The 24,895-nt window shown below is 43.9% G+C and overlaps 1 protein-coding gene and 1 pseudogene across 4 annotated transcripts; one reads left to right on the forward strand and one right to left on the reverse strand.

Annotated features, from left to right (window-relative positions):
- Positions 1-93: 93 nt before the first annotated feature.
- Positions 94-24,090, reverse strand: ZBTB5 (zinc finger and BTB domain containing 5). Of its 4 annotated transcripts, none has more exons than XM_047767949.1 (3): positions 23,860-24,090; positions 2,643-4,555; positions 94-1,714 (listed from the first exon to the last, which is right to left on the reverse strand). In XM_047767949.1, exons 2-3 carry the CDS (start codon positions 4,549-4,551, stop codon positions 1,476-1,478), a joined length of 2,148 nt encoding a protein of 715 aa, XP_047623905.1. In that variant the 5' UTR covers positions 4,552-4,555; positions 23,860-24,090; the 3' UTR covers positions 94-1,475. The 4 variants fall into 4 exon arrangements, 3 of the variants coding, with proteins under 3 accessions (XP_047623905.1, XP_047623906.1, XP_047623907.1); XM_047767950.1 differs by lacking the exon at positions 23,860-24,090 and adding an exon at positions 23,496-23,852; XR_007133260.1 differs by having other exon boundaries at positions 1,651-1,714; positions 2,393-4,555.
- On the forward strand, positions 14,154-14,254 carry LOC125121683 (uncharacterized; annotated as a pseudogene).
- Positions 24,091-24,895: the final 805 nt, after the last annotated feature.

Here is a 24,895-nt window from a genome sequence, read left to right on the forward strand (position 1 = left end):
GTCAAAGCAGGGTTAGCAGAGAAAGCAGTATTACCTCACCTTTGTTTCAACCTTAATTAACCTAAGGCGGAAAAAAAACAACACATAATTAGCTTGAGGCATGAATATGACAAATTCTTTATTTCAAAGTTTCAAATTTTGACCAGCATAGCACCACTGACATGGGTGCCCTGATAGAACTTTATGATTTGGTCACCAGAAATGATTATGCCAGGCTATAATTAAGGCTAACCATCAAAATCCAGGTACCCAATACCAGTTATAATTCAGGTAAAAACTACTGATCAAAGGAACCCTGGGACTGTTTTTCCGGGGAACCTCTGAATTATTTCTTAAGTGCTACAGCATGTACGAGGACACTGGCCCACAAGCTTGCTTCTCACACGTAGAAACTGATTGACTAAGAGGTAGATGAGAGATTCCAGATTCCACCTGGCAGTGGAGAGGCAGGGCTCCCGCTGCCGTGTCAGAGACAGGCCCCGAAGGAAGCCAAGTCCACTTAAGCTGGAGCTCAGGTGAGGCAGCAGCTTCTGGCACCTCCTCTTCGAGGTGGAAGGGGAGCAGGGCTGCCGCTGCTCTTCCTGGTGCCACCGGTCCCTCTTCCCAGGCCAGGCAGGGCCGCTCTTGTTCTCCACGCTGACCCACCTGCCTGCCTCCCAGGGTTCATCTCAGACACTGGTCCCCACAGAAGGGTGGATGTGGAGCTCCTCATGTCAAGTCAGAGCACGACTGCCAACAATCAGCCACACACACCTGCACTCCACAAGGGATCCCCTATCCTCCAACCATCTCTCCCCACATCTGATGGAAGGAGAGGAATCAGAAGTTTCCCTTTTGGTTTTCCTCCCTGGGAATGAGTTCATAGGAGATGCTGAGCCCGACAATGAACATGTATAAGTTTATCCAGACAGATGTGTAACTGCACACACTCGATGAAGAGGCGAAAACACGCTGATGACCTTTCTAAACACAAGGACTGACGGGTTTCTCAGTTATGCACCATGGCTTGGTGTCTCTCAAAAGGCTGTATAAAAAAATGAACTCATGTTCATGCATGAATTAAACCGACTCCATGAGCTCTACAGAAACGCGATAACCTGTGCTGTTCGCCCTGGAGCACCGAGTCAGGGCTCTGCCAAACGGTGCTGCCTGAAGCCCTGGTGGCACGAGGTCAGGAGACCACGGGAGGGCTGGGCAAGTGAGGCTGCGGGGCCCAGAGAAGGCCTAGGGCAGTGACCAGATGACTCCTCTGTCTCAGATGCTGCGTGGTGAATTCTATGCTCTGGGCTGCCCAACCCTCTTACAGAGTCTGCAGAGTATTCGTCCATGAAGACTGCTACGTGTCTAACGATCTTAAACATTTGGTATTGGGTTGGGGCAACAACAAAAATTCAGGGCCTGTACCTTAAAACTATAGTATTTAACAGTAATAAAACCTATGGCGGGTGGGGGGAGTGGGTTGACTTCACTTTTGGTTAGTTTTTAACTAGAAACAGTAATCTAGGCTTGGAAAGATGCCCTAAGGGGCATGAGAGTGTGAAGAAGCCAAGCAGAGAAGGGGCTTGCCATTGGGTGAGATGTGTCCGGCTAGACCGGCCCCCGAAGTCTGCATGGAGCAAAGGGTAAATGCACCATGAAAGATCCCACTGAACAGGACTCCACATCATCAGAACGAAGACAAACACTAGCTCTTTTCTGACTTCCAAACGTGGAACTGTAACACATATGTAATACAGGTTGGTTAAAATACTGCTAAAACAGCACATACGGAAACAATACCTTACTTGTCACTCCCTATAAGTACATACTCCTCTTACAACTTTGTTTTTAAAACCAGGAAAAATTGTTAAAACATCTATCCAACAGTGATGTTTTCAAAAGTATATATACACCTAATAGCCCAGAGAATGCTTGCTCTGGGCCCAGTGTCAGCACCATCAAAGTGCAGTGTCTGTGACTGCAAATCAGACAAAAATAAAAAATACAGTACTTTCTGAGGCCTAGGACTAGCTCATGATACACTTTAAAGCATTTGTGGTGGACAGGCGTGTCCTCTAGGGCCTTCCTTTTAGGCACAAAGTTGCCACTGGTTACACGTAAGTGCGTTTGTATCACTGTACAGGTATACAATATTCCCATCAGAAGGTATATAGGAAATTTAATTAAATGCTTCGCAGAGTTCTACAAAAATTGCTAAAAAATTTTTTTGCACTTCGATTTTTAATTTTCAATGTGCCACTTTTAACAACATCAGTTACAAACTACTTTCTGACTGCATTACTTGACTCCAAGGAAGAACCTGGTTTCAGGGATTGGCTCCCCACTCTGAAAGCGTGCATTTCACTTAGAAATGCAGCAGCACAAGCACTACAGCTATTAATTCTCCACTTACTAATCATCGGAGTTTGCAAGAGCCACTCGCAGCCTGAAGCCTCCAACACAACAGCATTAACCACCAACCAGGAGCGATTTGAGTTTCGGTCCCGCAGCTGGCGTTGGCATTATCTCGAGGTGGGGTTAGAGCAAGGTGCTGGGGAGGTTGCTGCTCTGCCAGCGCAGGCAGGTGGTCTTTGAGTGTTTGTACAGGTGGCTGGACTGACTGAACCTCTTGCCACACTTCAGGCAGGCATAGGGTTTCTCACCTGTGTGAACACGGATGTGCTTCTTGCAATCTGTCAAGGTCAGGAAAGTCTTGCAGCAGATTTTGCAGGCATACTTGCGAGCTCCCTCTACAACCAAGACGTTGTGCTCTGACAAGGCCTTCTTGCACTTTAACAGGACATCGGCAGATGCCCTTGTCAACTGCGGAGGGCCGGGCTGTGAAGGATGGCCATTTTCAAATGAGGATGTGGCCGCGTTCATCATGAGCTGGGAGCTGGCAGCGTTCTCGGGGATCTGAGAGCTCCTGACCGAAGTGACCACTGGCATCTTGGGAGCTATGCGGCGGTAGTAGGGAAAGTTACTGGCTCCTCCTCTTGGGGAGCCCATCATCACCCTGGAGAAGGAGGAATGCAGCCCCAAACCAGACCTGGAAAAATCCATCCCAAACTGTTCTCCTCCCTGGTAGCTTGAGGTCTGCACACAGGGCAGACCCATCACTTCCTGCATAGGCCTGACGAAGTGGGAGTCTGCGGGCTCACTGAATGGGTTCTCCCCGTGAGGGCCAGGGGCAGAGGAGGGCCCGCCCGCAGGCCCAGCTTCTGGACTCAGCAAATAGGGAGCCTCCCCCTCCAGCCTGCAGTCACTAGTGGTGTTTGGGATATTATCATCATTGCTCTGATTTGCGCTGAAGTTACTCCCTCTGCTCTTGTTAAGAAAATTTGAAATGCTGAAAGTGGATTTATGCTCGAGGTTATTTGTGACTTCCAAAATATGGATGTCCCCAACCCGGTCGGTGCTGGACTGGGGATCAGAAAAACTCCGGTCGCTGCTCTCGGGGCTGAGGTCGATCTTCTCAGCACTGACCACCACTCCCTCCACTTCCACCGATTCACTGCCTTCCGCCTGGGAGGTCACGTCGCTCACTTCATCCTGAGGCTCGGGAGAGCTCAGGGGCTCAGATTTAACCACCACTCTCATGTGCTCCTTCTCGCCAAGGCCAACCTCAGGGTTTTCACACTGAAAACCACTTTTCTCAGTTGCAGCTTCCTGCTCAAAACTAGTCTCGACCTGAGTGGCTCGGGAGGCCATGGACAGCTGGGCCATGTTGCCGGCGCTGTTGTCCGACTGGCTGGGCACCTGGGCCTCTTCCTGAGCACCGAAAGACTGCTCAAACATCATGGCACTGTCATCCTGGTTGTCGGCCATCCCGTCGGCCTTAGGGTTATCCACGATCTTCAGAGAGTCTGGTGAAAAGAACTCCTCCCGGGAATGAACCCCCGACGGCCCATTCTCTGGCGTCACGTCGGAGATGGCAGACTCATCCAGGGCGGGTCGGAGGCGCTGCCGGGCCCGCTCCTCTGCAGACTGCTTGCGCTTATGCAAGCGTCTCATGGGGAAGGGTGTCTGCTGGTCCAGGTTACTGCGCATTGAGGAGCTCATAGGGGCCGGCTGCTCCTCGCCACTCTGGCTGGAATTGAGGGCTGAGCTCACGATGCTCAGGCCCAGCTGTTGCAGCATAAAGGAGCGCTGCATGCGGGCACTCTGCTCCTGAACGCGCTCACTCGGGGGGGACATGGGCAGCGTCCTTGTCGTTAGGTAATGCTTACATGCCTTAACAACAGAGTTCAGATGAAGGTGAGAGGCTGCCAATAAGACATCCATAACATTGCTCTCCCCCAGCATGAGGGTGGAGGTATACATCATGTCAATCAGTGCAGCAAAGGCCTCCGCTGTCACCACCTCGCTATCCAGCTGGATCATGTTCATGGTCTGATCTCCCTCTGCCACTGAGAACAGGGCTCGGAAGTGCGTGCTACATGCCGCCAGGACGGAGCGGTGAGCTTTGAAATGTCTGTTCCCCACCACGATGACACAATCACAGAGCTGCCCATGAAGTCTCTGGTAGTTCAGCTGCTGGAAGATCTGTTCAAAGTGGCCAGGAAAATCCATGATCCTATAAGAGAAACAGAGAAAGTGTTAAGACTGAGAAAAGCTTAAGTCCAACTCAGAGCACAGACGACAAGAGGGGCATGAATGGCTAAGCTTGGACCTTTTGAAGTTCGTGATGTTTCTGATGTGGACACACAGACTAAACACCCGTCAAATAAGGAGCAAATGCTTATTCAGCTAACAGCCTTGGAAGTGTGGGTGGGTGTGCACACACACCCACCCACACTTCAGCTACTGGCTATTTACAGGCTCCTCTTCACTCTAACACTTAGGACCCATGTTAGCAAAGACCACATGGGTGATGCACTATCTGTTACAGGGGAGTCAGAGTTCTGCATAACTTCAAGAAAGTCTCAAAAGTCTTTTCACAACCTTAAAGGAATGAAAAGGGCAAATCAGTATTGGTGAGGAAGATTGCCAGTGACCAATGGTAGTGGCCTGCACACGTGCATTTACCCCCCAAACACAGTCCCCAAACCCCATTTCAAAGACACTAAAGTTTTTTGGTTTTGCTTGTTGTTATTTTAAAGGTGAAAGCTCACAAGGATATAGGTATGACTGGGTCACTTTGATGTATAGCAGAAATTGACAGAACATTGTAAATCAACTATAATAGTAAAAATAAAAACCTTACCCCCCCCAAAAAAAAAAAAATCCCACAAGGAAAAAAAGCATGGGAAAGAAATATCAATAGCATTTTGGAAGCTGGTGAGAAGGTAAATGAATGGGTGCTGACTGCCTTAGCACACCCAGAAAGCTGACTCCTAAAGTGGCACTGGGTAAACAACCTAACTTATATATAAGCCTTCCACCCACCCAAAGGCTCAGGAGCTGGCTGTTAAGGTGCCAGGGGAAGTGGAGTGAAGATGATGTAAGACAAGAGGACTGGCTGGAAGTCTGTTTAATAAAACAATAATCTAATAGAAGTTTCATGCCTGTGGCACAGAAAAGGTTAACTCTGCAGAGACACAGAGTAGATTAGTGGTTATCAGGGGCTGGGGACAGGGCCCAGGGAAGGACTGCAGATGGAAAGAAGGACATGGGCACGATAGAAATGGTCTAAAATTGGATTACAATAAATGCATCAAATTTTCTTAAAAATGTTTGAATTGGGAATTCCCGCTGTGGTGCAACAGGATCGGCAGCATCTCTGGAATGCTGGGATACAGGTTCAATCCCTGGCTCAGCAGCATGGGTTGGGATCTGGTGTTGCCACAGCTGTTGCACAGGTTACAGGTGCAGCTCAGATATGATCCCTGCCTATGAACTCCATATAACACAGGGCAGCCAAAAGAAAAAAATTTTTTTTCTTTTTTTTTTTTTTTGGTCTTTTTGCCATTTCTTGGGCCGCTCCCATGGCATATGGAGGTTCCCAGGCTAGGGGTCCAATCAGAGATGTAGCTGCCGGCCTACACTAGAGCCACAGCAACTCGGGATCCGAGCCACGCCTGTGACCTACACCACAGCTCACGGCAACGCCGGATCCTTAACCCACTGAGTAAGGCCAGGGATCAAACCCGAAACCTCATGGTTCCTAGTCAGATTCGTTAACCACGAATCTGGTTAACTGAGATTAACCACGACGGGAACTCCCCCCAGTTTTTTTTTAATTGCACACTTAAAACAAGGAATTTTATGGTATATACATTATACCTCAATAAAGCTCAATAAAACAAACTTTGCAAAAAATCATAGGGAAAAAAAAAACAGATGAATAAGCTCTAAAACCATCCGTAGAGTCCATTTTGAACTGTAGGGATTCTTTAAAACCAACCAAACTGATGGCTTAGAACATCACCTTTATCTTTGATGAGACAAAGAATTACTAGTTTTTTTTCCTCTTTAGATATGATAATAACACTCTGATTTTTGTTTCTAAAGAGTTTTTTTTTTTCTTTCTTTTTTTTTGTCTTTTTGCCATTTCTTGGACCGCTCCCGTGACATATGGAGGTTCCCAGGCTAGGGATCTAATCGGAGCTGTAGCCACCGGCCTACGCCAGAGCCATAGCAACGCAGGATCCGAGCCGCATCTGTGACCTACACCACAGCTCACGGCAACGCCAGATCCTTAACCCACTGAGCGAGGCCAGGGATCGAACCTACAACCTCATGGTTCCTAGTCGGATTCGTTAACCACTGCACCACGACGGGAACTCCAAGAATATTTTTTTTTAAAGAGGTAACATTCTGAAATATTTACAGATGAAATGACATGATGTCTGGTATTAGCTTCAAAATTTTGTACATTTGAAATTTTTCATAAATGTTAAAATTAAAGGAAAAAAAGAGACCACACAGACTATGTATGGGTGCATCACTTTCCAAAGCTGAATTTGCAACCATTAAACATCTGTATATTTTCATCTACTGGACTCATTAGAAACAAGAACTTGCTTATTCTCTCCTAAGAAACAGCTACACTTCATAGGAACTACAGGACTGCTGATTTAAAGTCTCTGTATCCTTGACCAGTGCTCATGACACACTCTCATTATGTGGTAAGAAAACTGGGTCAATAAGCCCAAAATGGGCTTGCTCTGTGCCCTCCGTAGAAGCTGAAGGAACTGCAGAGTTTAAAACTCTATTTTATCTCCTCTGGTCTTCTGGGAAGGGATGAGGCAGAATCTCATGGTGAAACCGCAGGATACAAACACATGAAGATGGACTATCCAGTGTGCCTGGCACCAGAGTGAAAATGATTGACAAGAGAGATCCAATCCCGCCCTCAGCGGAAACAGACTAATCAACATTCATGTACAATAAAGTATTACCAGTGCTATGGTAGGAGACGTACAAGATGCTGCGGGACACAAATAGGGGCACCTGCCTCTGACCAGTGTCGGGGAAGGCAGCGTGGACAGCCCCCTGGAAGAAGCAGCCTGCAGTCTCCTGCTGGGCTTGGAGGAAGTCTGTACTCAGGGCGCCAAGTGCGCACCAGAGGCTGGGATGAGCTGCTACACTGACAACTGGAGCATGAAGTTAAAATCTGCACCAGAAGGTGAGATGCTTTCCCCTCAACCTGCTCTACCCACCCTACCTGCCAAGAGAAGATTAGCAGCCAAGCTCAGATGTCTGGGAGTCCCTCCAATGGAACACGTGGGTTCCTTATGGTGAACCCCACTAGTCCTCAAGGCTCATTCACCAACTTCTAGTCAGTCAAGAGCACCACAAACTGGAGAGAAAAAAACCTCCAGCCTGAAAAGACAAAGCCCTAAACAAACAAAATGGCATTTGGGGAGTTCCCGTCATGGCGCAGTGGTTAACGAATCCGACTAGGAACCATGAGGTTGCGGGTTTGGTCCCTGCCCTTGCTCAATGGGTTAACGATCCGGCGTTGCCATGAGCTGTGGTGTAGGTTGCAGACGTGGCTCGGATCCAGCGTTGCTGTGGCTCTGGCCTAGGCCGGTGGCTACAGCTCCGATTCAACCCCTAGCCTGGGAACCTCCATATGCCGTGGGAGCGGCCCAAGAAATAGCAAAAAAAAGACCAAAAAAAAAAATGGCATTTGGAAGAAACAGAATTAAGGTGTGGAAACAACTATAATTAATATTCTCAGAGAGATGATACTATTTCTGCAAAACAAGAAGAGAGTATGTTTTTTTGTTGTTGTTGTTTTTTTAAAAAAGTAATATAGGAATATGAAAATGTTTGAAAATTTTAAAATTGCAAAAATTTTTAAAAGTTACCAGAAAGGGTAGAAGATATGGTTGAGGAAACGTCACAGACATGGCAAAGAAGAAATAAAAGTGAATGAATAAGAAAAAAGAATTAAATAAGGAAGTCCAATGTCTGACTCCCAAAAAAGATAGAAAATAGGGAAACGGATAAACAACAAAAGAATAATTCCCAGAACTGAAGAAGTTACTTATTCAGTCTAAAAAGATCCACTAAGTGCTCAGCAATATGAATGAACAAATTCCCACCTGTCAGTGACATTTTAAAACACCTGGATAAAGATCTTGAAAGTTTGTGGGGGTGGAGGGGAAGAGTAGTTAATAAAGAATCAGGAATAAAACTGGCATTAGACTTTTCAAAAGCAATATTGGAAGCTGGTAGTTCCTTAGAACTCTACAAGAAAATTATTTCTAACATAGACCATGTACCCAGCCAAACTATCAATTATGAGGGTTGACTAAAGCATTTCCAGACAAGCAAAAACCCCCCAGTTTACCTCCCACATATCCTTTCTCACAAAGCTATTAAAAGTTGTGCTTAAGAAAGCTGGGACTAAACCAAGGGAAAGAAGACAAAGAAGGTAGGAAATGGAGACCCATTCAAGGAAACTGGCCCTTGATGCCCACTCAACCAACCAGGGACCACAGAGCTCAAGGCTTTGGGAAGATTAAACAAAATGCAATTACTGCTCATAAGTCTACAGCCCTTGCCTTGTAAAGTAAACACATATACTAAGTGTTAAGTTCCAATGAGATGATGATTTTGGTGTGTTTTGTTTTGTTTTTTGTTTTTTTTTATTTTGTCTTTTGAGGGCCACACACACGGCATATGGAGGTTCCCAGGCTAGGGGTCTATTTGGAGCTATAGCTGCTGGCTTACACCACAGCCACAGGAACTCGGGATCTGAGCCACGTCTGCAACCTACACCACAGCTCATGGCAATGCCAGATCCTTAACCCACTGAGCGAGGCCAGGGATCAAACCCGCAACCTCATGGTTCCTAGACGGATTTATTTTCCCTGTGCCACGACGGCAACTCCCTTATTCATTTATTCATTTATTTATGAGATGATTATTGTATCGCAGTAACAGGGAAGAAACATTCTGGTTCAAGAAGCAAAATAAATTAAAGAGTTGTCTCAGGAAGCTGTACCAGCTTCAGAATTCCTCTGAGAACTAAGAAACCATGTCATCAGGGCCCTTTTAGGATAAAACAAGCAGCACTGGACACTGAGCTTATTGCTTTCTCTCCTACTGTGGAGACTGGAACCAATGTTGTAGTAACTGCTGCAGTGCTGACAGCAGCAGAGGCAGAGGTAGTAAAAAAAAAAAAAAAAAAAGTTAACTACCGTTAAGAGAACCTTCTCTGTGCTAGTCATCTTACTAAGTACTTTTTATTTCTATTATCTCTAATCTTCAAACAACCCTGCCAGATAGGGCTTATTATTCTGACAACACATGAGGGGAACATAAAAGACTAAATTCCAAAATAAGTGGTATTTCAAGGCAGCATACTAACTTGAAAGCATAATGATATTCTGTCCAGTACCCTTCTTCTTCAACAAGCAGCAGAAATATGATTATCTGAGGACAAATGGCCTCCTTATTTTTTGAAATGTCAGTTATCTTGAGTATAAAAAGAAACCACCACTCTTTTCCACAAAAGGTCATTCACTAAAATGTCAAACTGTTAATGTTCAATCCCCCTTTCTATAGAAAGGGCATAGGTAGCAAGGAAACTGTGGTCTCTAAAGCACCCTTTTGAGGAAATTCCCAAGGCCCAGAGACCTTTGAGATGAGACTCCTGAGGTAGCTAAACATGACTTCAACAAAAACAAGAGGTCTAAATAATATTGGAAAATAGGTAAACAGTTCATACAATCTTTTTAACTTCCTATTAGCCTAGAGATTATCAGATGCCTCAATGCAGTCCTTGAGATCAACCCAAGTTCTCCAAGCTCTTCTCATGTATCTAAGTCACCTGCTATGTCTTATTGGGAGGCCATTGTCAGTATGGCTAAGGATACTGGCAGTATAAAGGCTAAGGATTCCTTTCTTCGTGTGTGTGTGTGTGTGTGTGTGTATGTGTGTGTGTGTGTGTCTTTTTAGGGCTGCACTTGCAGCATACGGAAGTTCCCAGGTGCCAGCCACAGCCTTGGCAATGCAGGATCCGAGCTACATCTGTGACCTATACCACAGCTCACAGCAACGCTGGATCCTTAACCCACAGAGCGAGGCCAGGGACGGAACCTGCATCCTCATGGATACTAGCCGGTTTGTTAATCACTGATCCATGACAGGAACTCCAGGATTCCTTTCTTCTTAAGGGGCTCTAGAAGCTGTGAAACTAACTGGTGTCATTAGAGATAATCAAAACCTAGAGACACATTTATCCTCTAAGTTAGTAACTGTGTATCCACTTAGAGATACTCCAAACTAATTCCTCCTTAATGTCAATGTTCTTTCACCCCAACATCATTTAATCAGTCAATTTATGATCATTTAGATTAGCAACAGAAATCAAATCCACTAAGACAAAAGCTCATCTTAGCCATAAAAATAGCCAAATAGATTATTCAACTGACTTTCCAATATGAGAGAGAGAGAATGCATCTCAGGATAAGTCAGAGAGCCCCTAACTACATGCAGTCAGTCGACTCACGTGATTTGAGAAAGGGATTTATGGTAAACAGATGTTAGGAAGCTCACAAAATCACCAGGAAGGTGGGAGAGCGGTAACTGGAGTGCCCCAGAGTGTCCGAACACATTGGGGAAATCATTACTACCACTGCAACGTCTACTTTGCATGGATCCTGCTCTGGATTAGCTGCTCAGAAGAGACCCTTCTAGATCAACACTGTCCAATACAACTTCCTACAATGATGGAAATTGCCAGCACAGTTACTATGCTGTCCACTAGTCCCACGTGGCTACTGAGCACATGAAATATAGCTAGTGTGACTGAGGAAATGAACTTTTATTTATTTATTTAGTCTTTTGGCCATTTCTAGGGCCGCTCCCGTGGCACATGGAGGTACCCAGGCTAGGGGTCTAATAGGAGTTGTAGCCGCCGGCCTACGCCAGAGCCACAGCAATGAGGGATCTGAGCCGCGCCTGCAACCTACACCACAGCTCACGGCAACGCCGGATCCTTAACCCACTGAGCAAGGCCAGGGATCGAACCCTCAACCTCATGGTTTCTAGTCGGATTCATTAACCACTGAGCCATGACGGGAACTCTGGAAATGAACTTTTAATTTTATTTAATTAATTTAAACATCTACTGGATTGGACAGAGTAGTTCTAAATGCTCAACATTGTTCAAAACTGCATCCAGATCCCTACTCAGGGCCTATGACCAAGGAAATCCAGTTCTCATACCTGCACTGTAATTCTGACTCTACCTTAGGACAGCGGAACTCACCATTTGCAGGCTACGCAAATGCAAAGGTGGAGGTTTCAAAAGACTTTGGATGGCTGCAAATGACAAATGGCCACTATAATATTCCTGATAACCAGAGCCCTTTGTATGTAATGTGAAGATGACTTTGGAAATGCATAGCTGTACTGGGTGAGAGGTGATCATCCTGAAGGTGAGAGAGAGAACAAAAATAACAGAAGGCCGAAAGAGCTAGTGTTCTAGCACATGTGCATAGGCAGTGCAGACATCTTCAACTAGCATTTGTAGAGCCTTCCACAGGCTGTGATAAGGAATTAGGGTAAAATTTTGAAAGCTCCAGGGAATGGGAAACCGAGAACATTTAAAAACACTTGTTAATTAATTTTAAAATAATAATAAACAATCACATGTTAACAGAAACAGCTTTTATGAAAAGTAACTATATTCCCCCCTCTCCAAATAATGAGAAGAGTAGCACAGTTTTACATTTTTGCATTAACAGAACACAGCTGGCTTCTCACAGTTGCTTCTGCATTTGGGCTTTTGTAGTATCACACATGAGTATACACTTATGAAAGAATGAGAGTAAAAAAAGCATGTAAGTCTGTGTATCATTACAAAAATAATTTTCACCTTACAGACTCCTTGAAAGAGTCTCAGGGGTCCCTATGGGTCCTTGGACTACACTTTGAGAACTGCTGATCTAATGAAAATTCTAACTGTACTGGGAGAGGTAGGAACAGGGAGTGTGCATTGAAATGCATAGCGCTAAACCAGAAGAATTACAGGGAGAAATTAACAAACTCATGAAAAACAAAATTCTTATCTCTAACCAAGGGGAAGTCAATAGATAATGCCTAAACTGAAAAATTAAGTTTCTCCAAGCATAGCTTTTCATACATGTATGTACCTATCAAAAGAATTAGCTAAGAGCTGAAAGTGGGAGTCTGGGGGAAGAGAAAATGGGGAGCAGGGAAGCCAGGGGCTGGTGTTTATCTCAACAAATCTTGAGGAACTATTTAATTATTTAAGTGATATACACTTAGCAAACTACCTATATATCTTTGATAAAATTTCTTCTTAAAAATGTAAAAAGAAAGAGAGCCTGAATAGACCATAACCCCCAAAACCCCACACACCGTTAGAAAAAGTTGCCAAAGAATGACTTCCCCCTAGAAAGGCATCGACACCAAAGTTTTACAGGAACTATCTACTGAATTCTATGGAAAAGATAATTCCTATATTATATAAACCATTTTAGAACAGCAAGCTTCCTATGAAGCAATTTTAAAATAAATAGTTATTCTATCACAGGCCAGACAATGCAATTAAATACAAGAAATATTGACCAATCTTTCTGAATGGATTGGGGAGGATGAGTTATACATAGTGAAGAGCAACCTACTGCTTTGAGTGTACTGACTGACTTTTTTTCCCTTTGGCTTTGTCCAGAGCATGCAAAAATTCCTGGACCAGGGACTGAATCTGAACCACAGCAGTAACCGGAGTCCCAGCAGTGATAACGCTGGATCCTTAACCCCCTGAGCCACCAGGGCACTCCCTGACTTTTAAAGAAGCTATTTAATATCCAGTAATACATGCACAATTCAGTTAAGGTACAAATGGAGCTATCAGTTAAAAGAAATGAGAAATACAGCTGACTCACTGATGTCATTGTTAATATACATTCTGGCCATCCCAAAGTGCCACACGTCAACATTCCAAGAATGAGGTGGGCATTACTATGATGCTCAAAAGTGATTCCAAAGACTATGAATATGAAAAAGGCTTAGCTTCATACTGTCTTAGGTAGGGTTTCCCAGAAACAGACCGTGAGAGAAGGATTCAAGTGCAAGTGATGTATCAAGGGAGCGCTCCTAGGAGAAACTGGGGATGGGGAGCAGGAGAGAGAAGCTGCAGCAGCCAAGGGAGCAATTCGGGGCAAAATCCCAGCTTTAGCCTGCTCTTAGAATCCAGCCCCTAGTCCGTAAGAGAGCCCAGGTGAAATCTAGTTGACAGTAAACACCTGCCTCCAGACACGAGTATGTCTTCAAGATGACTTCTGGCCCAGTCACCATCTGACTACAACCATGTAACAGACTCTGAGAGAGAATCAGCTAGCTGAGCCCATCAACCCCTAAACCATTAGAGATAATAATGTTTTTTGTTGTTTTAAGCCATTACGCTTTCAAGCGATTTGTTACACAGCAATAAATAACTAAAACAATATGAAACTTGTTACCATCGACCCACAAACCAATATTCAAATACTCTCTCCAAGGATGAGTTTTTTGTCTGTCTAGTAATGTCTTTGGGAGAAATCCTTTTAAGTCCATCCTTAGTCCAGATGTGGTATAGATCAGACTCCCCCCAAACCTCTGAGTTCCAGATGACCTTTGTTCCTCCAGAGGATCCAGGGAGGCCTGGCCAATTTGGTAACCACTTCCCTTGATTATGGTGATTGCTTCAGAGATGGGTATATGACCCAAGCCATGCCAAGCAGAGTCTGTCCTGGGGACCTCTGCTGGTACCATCCAGAGACATACACTAAAACTGGAATGACAAAGAGAAGGTTAGGATGGCCCCCCGCACAAGGATGACACACAAATCCAAGTGTTCCATATTTTTCACTCACTGGGATCTTTATCAATGCTGATGTTATGAAAGGGAGAAATGAAGGACTGACTATCTCAAGAGAGGGAGACAATTTTTTCACCCAGATTGCAAGCTGTGAGGGAGAGGAGATGCAAGTCTCACGCTGATGGTCGAAATTTTTGCCTCTCTGAGAATGAAGCCAACACAGAAAGTAGTAGTACCAAAGACAATGTCCTGCTGACATCAAGACCCTGGGATCCAGCAATGACTGTAGTTAGCATGACCCTCGGACTTCCTATTTCATGACCCAATGAATTCCCCTTTTACCTTAATTGGGTTTATGTTGGATCTACATTGCACAGTGATTTTCTCTCCCTCCCCAAATGCCTGATATAAAACTCTGTAAATTGTTGAATGAACATTGTATATAAATTAAATATAACACAGTATTACCCAGCAGTCATTTTCCAGCCAAAAGCCAGGAAGAAAAAGTCTCAGAATACCCAAACTAAAGATCAAAGCCTATGTGTGAAAAAACTTCCTCATAGGAAAGTCCCTCAAGTTCTCATGGTCTTTTGTTTCAAACAAACAAAATTCAAGTTTTTCTAGCAGTTCTAGAATGAGGGCAAGAGGTGGCTACATGTTGACAGCTGCACAAAGAGACAGCTGACCCACTCTGGGAGAAAAGGGGCCTGGCAGCATGTAATGGAGGGGCTATTAGCCTTAGAGATCTCAAAAGCTCAGGAAGGTGCTTGTGTATTTGGTGCAAAAATACTTTCATCCTACTTTGTTCATGATTAAGTGCTGTTAAACAGAGATTTGTACGGCATAGTCAGTTCTGTCACAGGGGCTGAGTGGAAACAAGACATACACAGATAACCACTTTACAAAGTAGAGAGCATTAAATGTCACATAAGTGAGGATGGTACTCAGTGGCTCAGAGCTAGGTATGTGTTTGGATTTGGATAAATTGAGATGTAAAGTACTCTCTAGACAATGTACTTTACATCCTTAAAGGTACGGAAAGGTTTGAGGTGAGGGAAGCAATGTACTCATTGTGGCCGAAAAGTAGGTTAAGTCTAGAAAAGTAGGTAATGGGTAGTGAATGCTCAACTGATATTAATGATTACTGCAAATCATCAGAAAAATTAACCACGAGCTACATAATTTTGAACTAAAGACTAGCATCATTTTTCAGATAACTTCTGCAAAAAATATTTTAATTATTTTTTTTTTTTTTTAAAGTACCAACCATGGTATGTCAGGGTTCTGGGTTGCAGCAACAGAAACTGATTCTAGCTGTCTTAAGCATAAAAATAAATTGCTGAAAGGTTAGTGGTTTCCTCACACAACTGATGGGAAGGCTGGGCACCTGGGCTTGAAATGGGCAGCAGGAAAAATCTGGCTAGAATGCTGTCTCTGTCTGTGCTGGACACAGCCACTACTACAAGAATGCTGATTTTACAAAACATCCAACCTTCCCTTCCCTTCATTATTGTTATTTAGTTTTGGTTCTTGAATAGGTTTTTTTTTTGTTTGTTTTGTTTTTTAACGATATGTGAGATGAAATCTGAAGTACAACTGAAGTAATGGTGCTGCATTCTGAAATACGTGGTCTCAAGGAAAAATACTCATGCAGTTTTTGATTGTAAGTCGTTTTCATCAAACACCATTTTTACCTGGAAGAACAAATCACAAACTATGGTTATTCAGACACAAGTATTTGCCAGACATTTTCTTGAAAACGAATGAAATGAGCTTGTCATTTCAATGAAAACAATTTACGGTATTTACTGCCTATGATAAAATTTGAGCTTTCAGATGAAAATTAAAATTTTCAAAAACTACTCTTTGTCACCAGAAGCTTGACAGCTTCTCAAAGCTCAAACTCTTCTAACAAGGTCACTAATGCTATCAATGTCATGTCATTTCTAAAATATTGTATAATGAATATGTCAACAATTTGAAGATCTGCATTAATTGGTGAAACAGTATTTTCCAAATGACCAATACAGTAACCATGATGTTACAAAATAAGCAATGGGTAAAAAAAAAAAAAAAAATGATTAAAGTACAAGACATAAACTAATGTTCTGGTGTTCTCCTAAGGCACAGGAAGTTAAAGTTCAGCACTGTCACTGCAGTGGCTCCAGCTGCTGCTGTGGTGCAGGCTCCCACCCAAAAATAAATAAATAAACTAATGGGGTTTTTGTTTTGTTTTGTTTGTTTTGGATTTTGGCCATGCCAGCAGCAGATGGAAGTTCCTGGGCCAGGGATCAAACCCAAGCCATAGCAGTGACCCAAGCTGTAGCAGTGACAATGCTGGATACTTAACTTGCTGCAGCACAAGGGAACTCCTAAACTAATGTATTCTTTTTACGTTACTGAAGTATAGCTGATTTACAATGTTGTGTTAATTTCTACTGTACAGAGAAGTGATTCGGTTATACATACACATTTTTTTTTTGCTTTTGCTTTTTAGTGCCACACCCATGGCATGTGGAAGTTCCCAGGCTAGCAGTCGCAGTATTCTTTTTCATACTCTTTTCCATCTGGGTTTATCACGGGATACTGAATATAGATCCTTGTGCTATACAGTAGGACCTTGTTGTTTATCCATTCAATATATAATAGTTTGGCGTTCCCTTGTGGTGCAGCAGGTTAAGGATCCAGTGTTATCACTGCAGCATCTCAAGTCGCTGCTGTTGTGTGGGTTTGATCCCTGCCCTGGGAACTTACATATGCTGGGAACTTACAGTTCCTCTGCCCTTGGAATTTACATATTTACATAAATAAATTCTATGTAAATAAATGTTAGGGCCACACTTGTGGCATGTGGAAGTTCCCAGGCTAGCAGTCAAATCGCAGGCTTCAGCTGCTGGCCTACACCATGGCTGCAGCAATGCCAAATCCCTGGAGTCACATCTGTGACTTACACCACAGCTCACGGCAATGCTGAATCCTTAACCCACTGAGCGAGGCAAAGGATTGAACCTGCATCTTCATGGATACTAGTCAGGTTCTTAACCTGCTGAGCCACAAAGGGAACTCTAATGATGGCCCTTCTGACTGGTATGAAGTGGTACCTAACTGCAGTTTTGCTTTGCATTTCTCTAGTAACTACCTACATTGAGCATCTTTTCATGTGCCTTTTGGCCATCTGTCTATCTTCTACGGAGAAATGTCTATTTAGGTCTTCTGCCTGTTTTTTGATTGGGTTGTTTTTTGTTGCTGTTATCGAGTTGTATGAGCTGTTCGTACACTTTGGAAATTAAGCCCATGTCAGCTGCATCATTTGCAATATTTTCTCTAAGTCCCTAGGTTGTCTTTTTCGTTATGTTTATGGTTTCCTTTCCTGTACAAAAGCTTGTAGATTTGATTAGGGCCCATTTGTTTATTTTTGCTTTTATTTCTATTGCCTTGAGAGACTGATCTAGGAAAATACTTATACGATTTATGTCAGAGAATGTTTTGTCTATGTTCCCTTCTAAGAGTCTTATGGTGTCATGCTTTATATTTAAGTCTTTAAGCCATTTTGAGTTTATTTTTGTGTATGATGTGAGGATATGTTCTGACTTCATTGATTTACATGCAGCTATCCAACTTTCCTAATACTACCTGTTGAAGAGACTGTCTTTTCTCCATTCCATATTCCTGCCTTTGTCAAAAATTAATTGACCATAGGTAAACTAATGTGTTTTAATGTAACAACATGAAAACTTCATTGATACAATTTCCTATTCCACACTGCAACTAACCACTTAAAGTAACATTTGCTGAGTTTTGTTACAGTATCAGAAAATACTCAAAATTATCTGAAAAAGCTAATAAAATATTCTTCTCTTGTCCAACTATGCCTTTGTGCGATGCTGGGTTTTTCTTTTTTTTTAGGGCCACACCCACAGCATATGGAGACTCCCAGGCTAGGGGTCGAATTGGAGCTACAGCTGCTGGCCTACGCCACAGCCACAGCAACTCAGGATCTGCACCACTTCTTCGACCTACACCACAGCTCACCACAACCCCGGATCCTTAACCAACTGAGCAAGGCCAGGGATTGAACCCACAACCTTACGGTTCCTAGTCGGATTCGTTTCTGCTGCACAACAGGAATGCCTGGATTTTTCTTGATATGCTTTAATCAAGAGCATCAAGAGCATGGTTTTCAAACTTTTAGACCTTATAATTCCTTCACATTTAAAAAATTTTATTTAAAAACTATTGATGACTCCAAAGAGTTTTTTTTTTTTGAGTGGTCTAGTATTTAACATATTAGACCTTAAAATTGAAGGAAATTTTTGAGTATTCACTCATTATAAATACGAAACCCATTACATACTAACATAACATTTTTTATGGAAAAAATAACTTTTCCAAAACAAATATTTAGTGAAAAGAATGAAAATTTTTTTCTTTTCTTTTTTTTTTTTTTGGCTAAACCTGCAGTATATGGAAGTTCCCAGGCCAGGGGTTGAATATGAGCTACAGCTGTGACCTATGCCGAAGCTGTGGCAACACTAGATCCTTAACCCACTTGGCCAGGGGGAGTAAAGGGATAATGCTGAAAAGCAGGGTCAGGGTCAAGGAACGGAAGAGTGAAAAGACAGGTATGTAAAATAACAGTCTAGGGGAGTGAAAATTAAAAGTAAGGGTTCAGGAAGAGCTGGCAGGAGGGGCTTCTTTTTCTCAAATCCTCCGTTGTTGCCATGCCACACACCACCACCAGAGACCACACTGCTAAGCTCTTACCACAGCCCAAAGACCCGTTTGGAAGGTCGGCAGGATCAAGATAAGCTTTGTCTTCTCCTCCACTGCTCCTTGCCACTGGCTCCTCCCAACTGTGCCTTCAATGAGGCTGGTGCCAAACAAGAATCAAGGAAAAGAGCTTTGGGGAGAAGAGGAGTGAGTGACTGAATGCATTCCTGGTGACAGGATCACCTGTTATAAGGGGAAGATCTTGGTGGTCTTCCCCTTGTCAGGGTGGTGGCCTGTCAGCAGAATGCTGTCTGAAACATGGGTGTGTCTAAGACTGTCAGTTACATAAGAGTCTGACAGCACTGCCCTTCAACTTCAAAATAATTTATGACAAACTTCACTGCTTTATCCTGTTTAGAACTTTACACTTGCACTATAATTGTTCTAGAAATTTCCCTTTATCGGGTACTACATTTTCCTAAAAGTTAAAATGACTAGACGGCTAGCTGATAAGCTAGACTAAAAGAACATGCATAGCCACTTAACATTCTAAAGCTCATACAAACTTCACAAAGGTATCCAAAATCTATAGGAAACCATCCACCAATGCCCTCTTCTAGCTGCTTGTAGATTTGAGACTATATTTTAACGTTTGTTTAAAAGTCTCATTTTCCCTCTATTATTTAGAAAACATTGCCTGACACCCACCCCAACTGCCCCTGCCACACGTAACCTTATCAGCCAATTTTTAAAAATAGCTTTTATTGCCTTTTGCCCTTGACAGGTTAAGATACATATGTCTTAGGAAAAAAACTAAACTTTTATCAAGAAGAAAGCCATGCCGAAGCAGTGGAGCCACTAGCATTGATGATGCCTTTCCAGGAGAGAAGATGAAAAATGGATTTAATTCATTTACTATACCTATTTTATTTTCAAAGCAGTATATTCCCTCACTTCTGAATCGTTTATCAAATCAACAGTGTTCGGCAAGTAACTGATAGTTCACCTGCTGAGTTGCTTTTGCTGTTCTACTTAAATAAAATATAATGTATGTTACTAAATGTGTTTAGATTTTTATACCATCTGTGGATTATTCCTCTCAAAACTGAATGCCGAGTTCCCGTCGTGGCACAGTGGTTAACGAATCCGACTAGGAACCATGAGGTTGCGGGTTCGGTCCCTGCCCTTGCTCAGTGGGTTAACGATCCGGCGTTGCCGTGAGCTGTGGTGTAGGGTGCAGACGCGGCTCGGATCCCGCGTTGCTGTGGCTCTGGTGTAGGCCGGTGGCTACAGCTCCGATTCGACCCCTAGCCTGGGAACCTCCATATGCCGCAGGAGTGGCCCAAGAAATAGCAAAAAGCCAAAAAAAAAAAAAACTGAATGCCAAAACAGTGGCTTTTCTTCTCCCTGTTCTCCTTCCTCAAATCCCCTCTGCAGTAGAGACTAAAACAGGACTACAACATTGAAGGTCTTGAATTTTTTACAGGAATCAGCTGAGTAGATTTTAAATTATAACTCACTAATTAAGGCATATTAAAAATAAATTACACCAAGTTAACAATATCAGGTACAGAAAAAAAGGAGGAGCAATTCACCCTAATCATTTTAAACTTAAGTTGCAAGTAAAGCATTTGTAAACTGTTTGTAAACAGGTGCACAGAGCAACAAAACACCAAGTACAGTTTCCAAAACGCAGAACTAGCCATCAATCATCCTTTAAAATCTGAAGCAAAACAGTTCATTAATTTCCATCTACATAAAGAAAAAATATTACTTCCAATAGGGTTCCTTTCAATAACAAACTTTCTTCAGAGCACAAAGGCAGATTTGGAAAATTAACTGGTTACAATTAACAATGAATTAATTGGATACAAATCTTTTAACTGTACCAAGTTTCATTAAATCTAAGATGCCACTGATTATAAAATGCTACATTATTTCATGTAGCACGGGGGGGGGGGGGTGGGGGGGGTGGAAGTTTCCAATTAAGCTATGGCACAACGCCGCTTACTTACGGCATCCTGTCTTCAAGATTAAAATGTGAACAAACTGTGGTTTAGAATCAAGGGAATACTGGAACCTTAAAGATGTCATTCAAATGTGTTAGATTATCACAAAGAAAATTATCTACAGATAAAATAATCTTAAATACTACAATACTACGACAATAATCTATATTACAATAAAATGTTAGCACTCCAACACAATTCCTAATCAGCTTCAGCTGCAGAAAGATAGAGCTTTTAGGAGTTCCTGCCGTGATGCAGTTAAGACTCCAGCTGCAGCAGCTCGGGTGGCTGAGGCGGCAAGGGTTTGATACCCAGCTGGGTGCAGTGGTTTAAAAGGATTTGGCATTGCCATGAAGGTCGGAGCTGTGGCTCGGATTCAATCCCTGGCCAGGGACCTTCCATATGCTACAGATGCAGCCACAGAATTTTTAAAAAGATAGAGCTTTTAGTAAATAGATGTATAATTAATCAAACAATAAGGCACCCTCTCTCCCCACCCCCCCACCGCCAAATAGAGTCTGGAGATTAAAAGCCACTATTCAGTGATAAAAATGATGAAAACAACTGTAAGAGCAATAGTTCCCTCAGAAACAGCTGGTCTCTTAGCATATGAGAAGTTGACTTCACCCATAGACAAAAGGCTCAGTGTAGTGTTACATTCCAGCCCACCTGCTGCACTAACAAAATCTGGCTCTGTTAGACAACATTTGAGAAATGCTAAATACAGGAAAAAGAGAACTCATATGCTTAAAATCAACAGACAAGAAAGTATTTGTTTACAACAAATTTGCATTAAAAATAAATAAAAGGTGACAACAAATATGGAATCAATATCTTGGGTTTTTCTTTTCTCTTTCCATAGAGGTAGATTCATATCTCACTACACGTAAGATAGTTTTAACTCTTACCCACACTAAAGAACTCCAATTTAATAAAATTCATGCTAAGTACTTTATTTTTTGTCTTTTTAGGGCCGCATCTGCAGCATATGGAGGTTCCCAGGCTAGGGTTGAATTAGAGCTATAGCCGCTGGCCTACACCACAGCCACAGCAATTCAGGAACCAAGCCACATCTGCGACCTATACCACAGCTCACAGCATTGCCAGATCCTTAACCCACTGATCGAGGAGAAGGATCAAATCCACATCCTCCTGGGTACTAGTCGGGTTCCTTAACTGCTGAGCCACAACGGGAACTCCCATGTTAAGTACTTTAAATACTAAACATTTACATACATTTTGTATCCAAGTGACTTTTTAAAAATGACTTCAACTTCTTGTGACAAAGTCTCTTTTGAGAGCACTGAACCCTAAGTTTAGGAAAACATTCCACTCTAAGATTCTTTTCTTGCAAATCTTACCACTTCCAGAATTTTGCTAAACACCTCAAATAGCCAGAATATGGTCTGCAACTATCTCCAGCTAACTATACCTTGTCCTGACACAACTTTTAGAAGAGAAAAGGCAAATCCGAAAACAAGTTGACTTCAGGACTCTTAAAAAAAAAAAAAAAAAATCCTGGTTTGTTTATTTAGCAGAACGCAAGAGACCAGAACAGGTCCTAGACCTGTTAAATCTTAACTGGCAGGTCACCAAGCTGGCAGTGGTGGCACAGCCAGTCTTCCCAAGTTTCCTGGGATTTCCAGAGGGGGTTAAAGCAATAGTGGGAGGCCTTTCCTTGGTTTAGGGGCTTTTCTTTAAAATTCTCTTCCCTCTCCCTGCCTAGTCTCTTTCCTCATCGCTAATCTTTTAGCTTACCATCCTCACAACCCAAATCATAGCATTTCACTGAATTCAGTTTCTCCAGAAAATGAGGCATTCAGCCCACCTTTTTAAAATTATCTAAGGCACAACAGCCTATGTAAGGACAACAAATCATCATTGATGAGTAAGGCACAGCATTCTCTTCAACCTTTAAAGAAAAGATCCCAATGTATGTCATATCTTCTACCTACTAAAACAGAGAAGCATAGAAACACATTTTGGAAATATTTTTGCTTCAATTCCTGAAGGTGAAGGGTTTCTTACTTCCACTAATTAAAATTAACCCCAGAACCCAAGCATACCACTTAGCAATCAAACTTTTACTGCGCCTTTATGTAAAAATTTTTTGCCAAATTAAACATTCAGGATTTGTGTCCTATTCAGAAATTAGCTTCCACAGTATAGTCCACAAGGCCAGAATATAGACTGACTTAATAGCAAATGACCTTTTTGGAAGGAAAAAAACTAACCTTCAACTCCCCTTAGTTCACTGCCTAACATGCATAAACCTGTATGTCCTCCAAACAAGGGGAGGAGGGGGACAGACTGTTCTTACCACTGCATCCCCTACACCTCCTAGCACGAAGCCTGGAAGCAGTGGGTTTTCAATAAATGCCTATAAACACTTTAGTCCTTTTAGTTGCGGCATTCCAAAACACTGGCTCCGCCCCTCCTGGGTCAGCCGCCGGTTCCCGATTCCAGCCCGCCTTGGCCTTGCTCTGGTGAAACGAAACCTCGTCGCTCAAAGAGACCCAGGACAGGGGCAAGGAAGCCACCCGACCCCATTCCGCAGATTCTCTATTCACCCTGCCAGGGTGCTGGTCTTTTCCACGCGATCCCAGGAACCGACGTAGCCCGCACGCAGATCAGAGGGGGGCAAGAGCCCCCGCCCCACCCGGCGAACAGACAGCCTGGCGTCGGGACGCGGGGGACGCCTGCGCAGAACACGCCTCCCACCCGCCTTGGCCCCTCCGCTCTGAGGGTAACAATAACCCTCAGGAAAGACAGGCAGGGCAGACGCGGGGGGGCACCGGTACGCTTCGGCGCGCGCCCAGACGCCTAGACAAGACCCTGCTCGCGCCGCCCACCCAGCTCCCCCAGAGCTCAACTGTCTCCACGTGAGCGCGCCAGCGCGCGCCACCACCGCTCCCGCTGACAGAGTCGCCTCACCTGAGCCGGGCTCCGCCCCCCTTCTCGCTGGAGGAGGCGGTGACCCTTCTTCGATCCGACCCGACAGTGTGGGAGGAGACCGGAACGTCCAGGCTGGCTCCTCGGTGATGGGATTTCCTCCCTCTTCCGTCCACCCCGCCTCTTGTTGCCCAGCTCCTTCAACCCCTTCGCCGCGGCACTCTTGAGAACACCGCGGCGACTGCACACAGTAAACGGAAGTGACGCAACGCGAGATCGCCTACTCCGCGGCTTTTCTCGTCCCCTCCGGCAGGGCTACAACCAATCAGAAGGGGAGAGGGCGGGGCCGGGACAGAAGTGCAGCCAGCCGGCGCGCGGTATCTGGAGGAATTTACTCGGCCCCCGGAACACTGACCAATCCGCGGTCCCAGGAGCCTCGCTGTGTTTACTACCGACAGAATCCGTGAGCTCTGTGACCAATCACCGTTTGCCTTACAACACATAAAACTGTTATCAAACGCCTTTGAAGGCGGGATTTATCACTAAGCGGTTCTAGATTTAGACTGTAGAAAAGCGGCTGAGTGTGGAGGCCAATCCAGGCCCATTGTGGGTGAGACCAGCGGGTTTTCCGCCTAATTCCACCAATCACAACCACGACTGCCTTTGGTCTGAGCCAGGTGTAAGGCGAGCCCTCGAGGTAGTGTGTGTCCCACCAATGGCTGGACTTGAAGGATTTCCCTACCTTCTCGGCGCCCGGCACTTCGGTGACCACCGGCTCCCTATGGGATGCGAATTTCCTTCGTGGGACCCACTCACGCACGGTGTCCGAGGTTGAGTTCCCATCTCGTAGACTTTGGAAGGAATAAAATATAATTTCAGTAAGCTATATAGGTTGAATTAAAACAAAATCCAAGCTAAAGATGTTGAACCAAAAATTCTGTTCATCTCACAGAAGTTGGGTCCGACGCAGCCCTACGTCCAATCTAGGTGCCAGCGTCTCGAAGCGCTGGTGCCTCCCGGCTCCCCACTGGCACTTTGCTCTGCATTACGTGCCGCAGGTCAAATAAGCCTGCAGTCT

This window comes from Phacochoerus africanus, chromosome 2 (genome assembly GCF_016906955.1).
Source record: "Phacochoerus africanus isolate WHEZ1 chromosome 2, ROS_Pafr_v1, whole genome shotgun sequence".
Classification (NCBI taxonomy): domain Eukaryota; kingdom Metazoa; phylum Chordata; class Mammalia; order Artiodactyla; family Suidae; genus Phacochoerus; species Phacochoerus africanus.

Coding starts and splice junctions, on each gene's coding strand:
- ZBTB5 (XM_047767949.1), bottom strand. CDS start 4,551: ATGGATTTTCCTGGCCACTTTGAACAGATCTTCCAGCAGCTGAACTAC. Junction 1,715..2,642: donor GCACATCCGTGTTCACACAG/GTGAGAAACCCT, acceptor TATGTGTTACAG/TTCCACGTTTGGAAGTCAGA.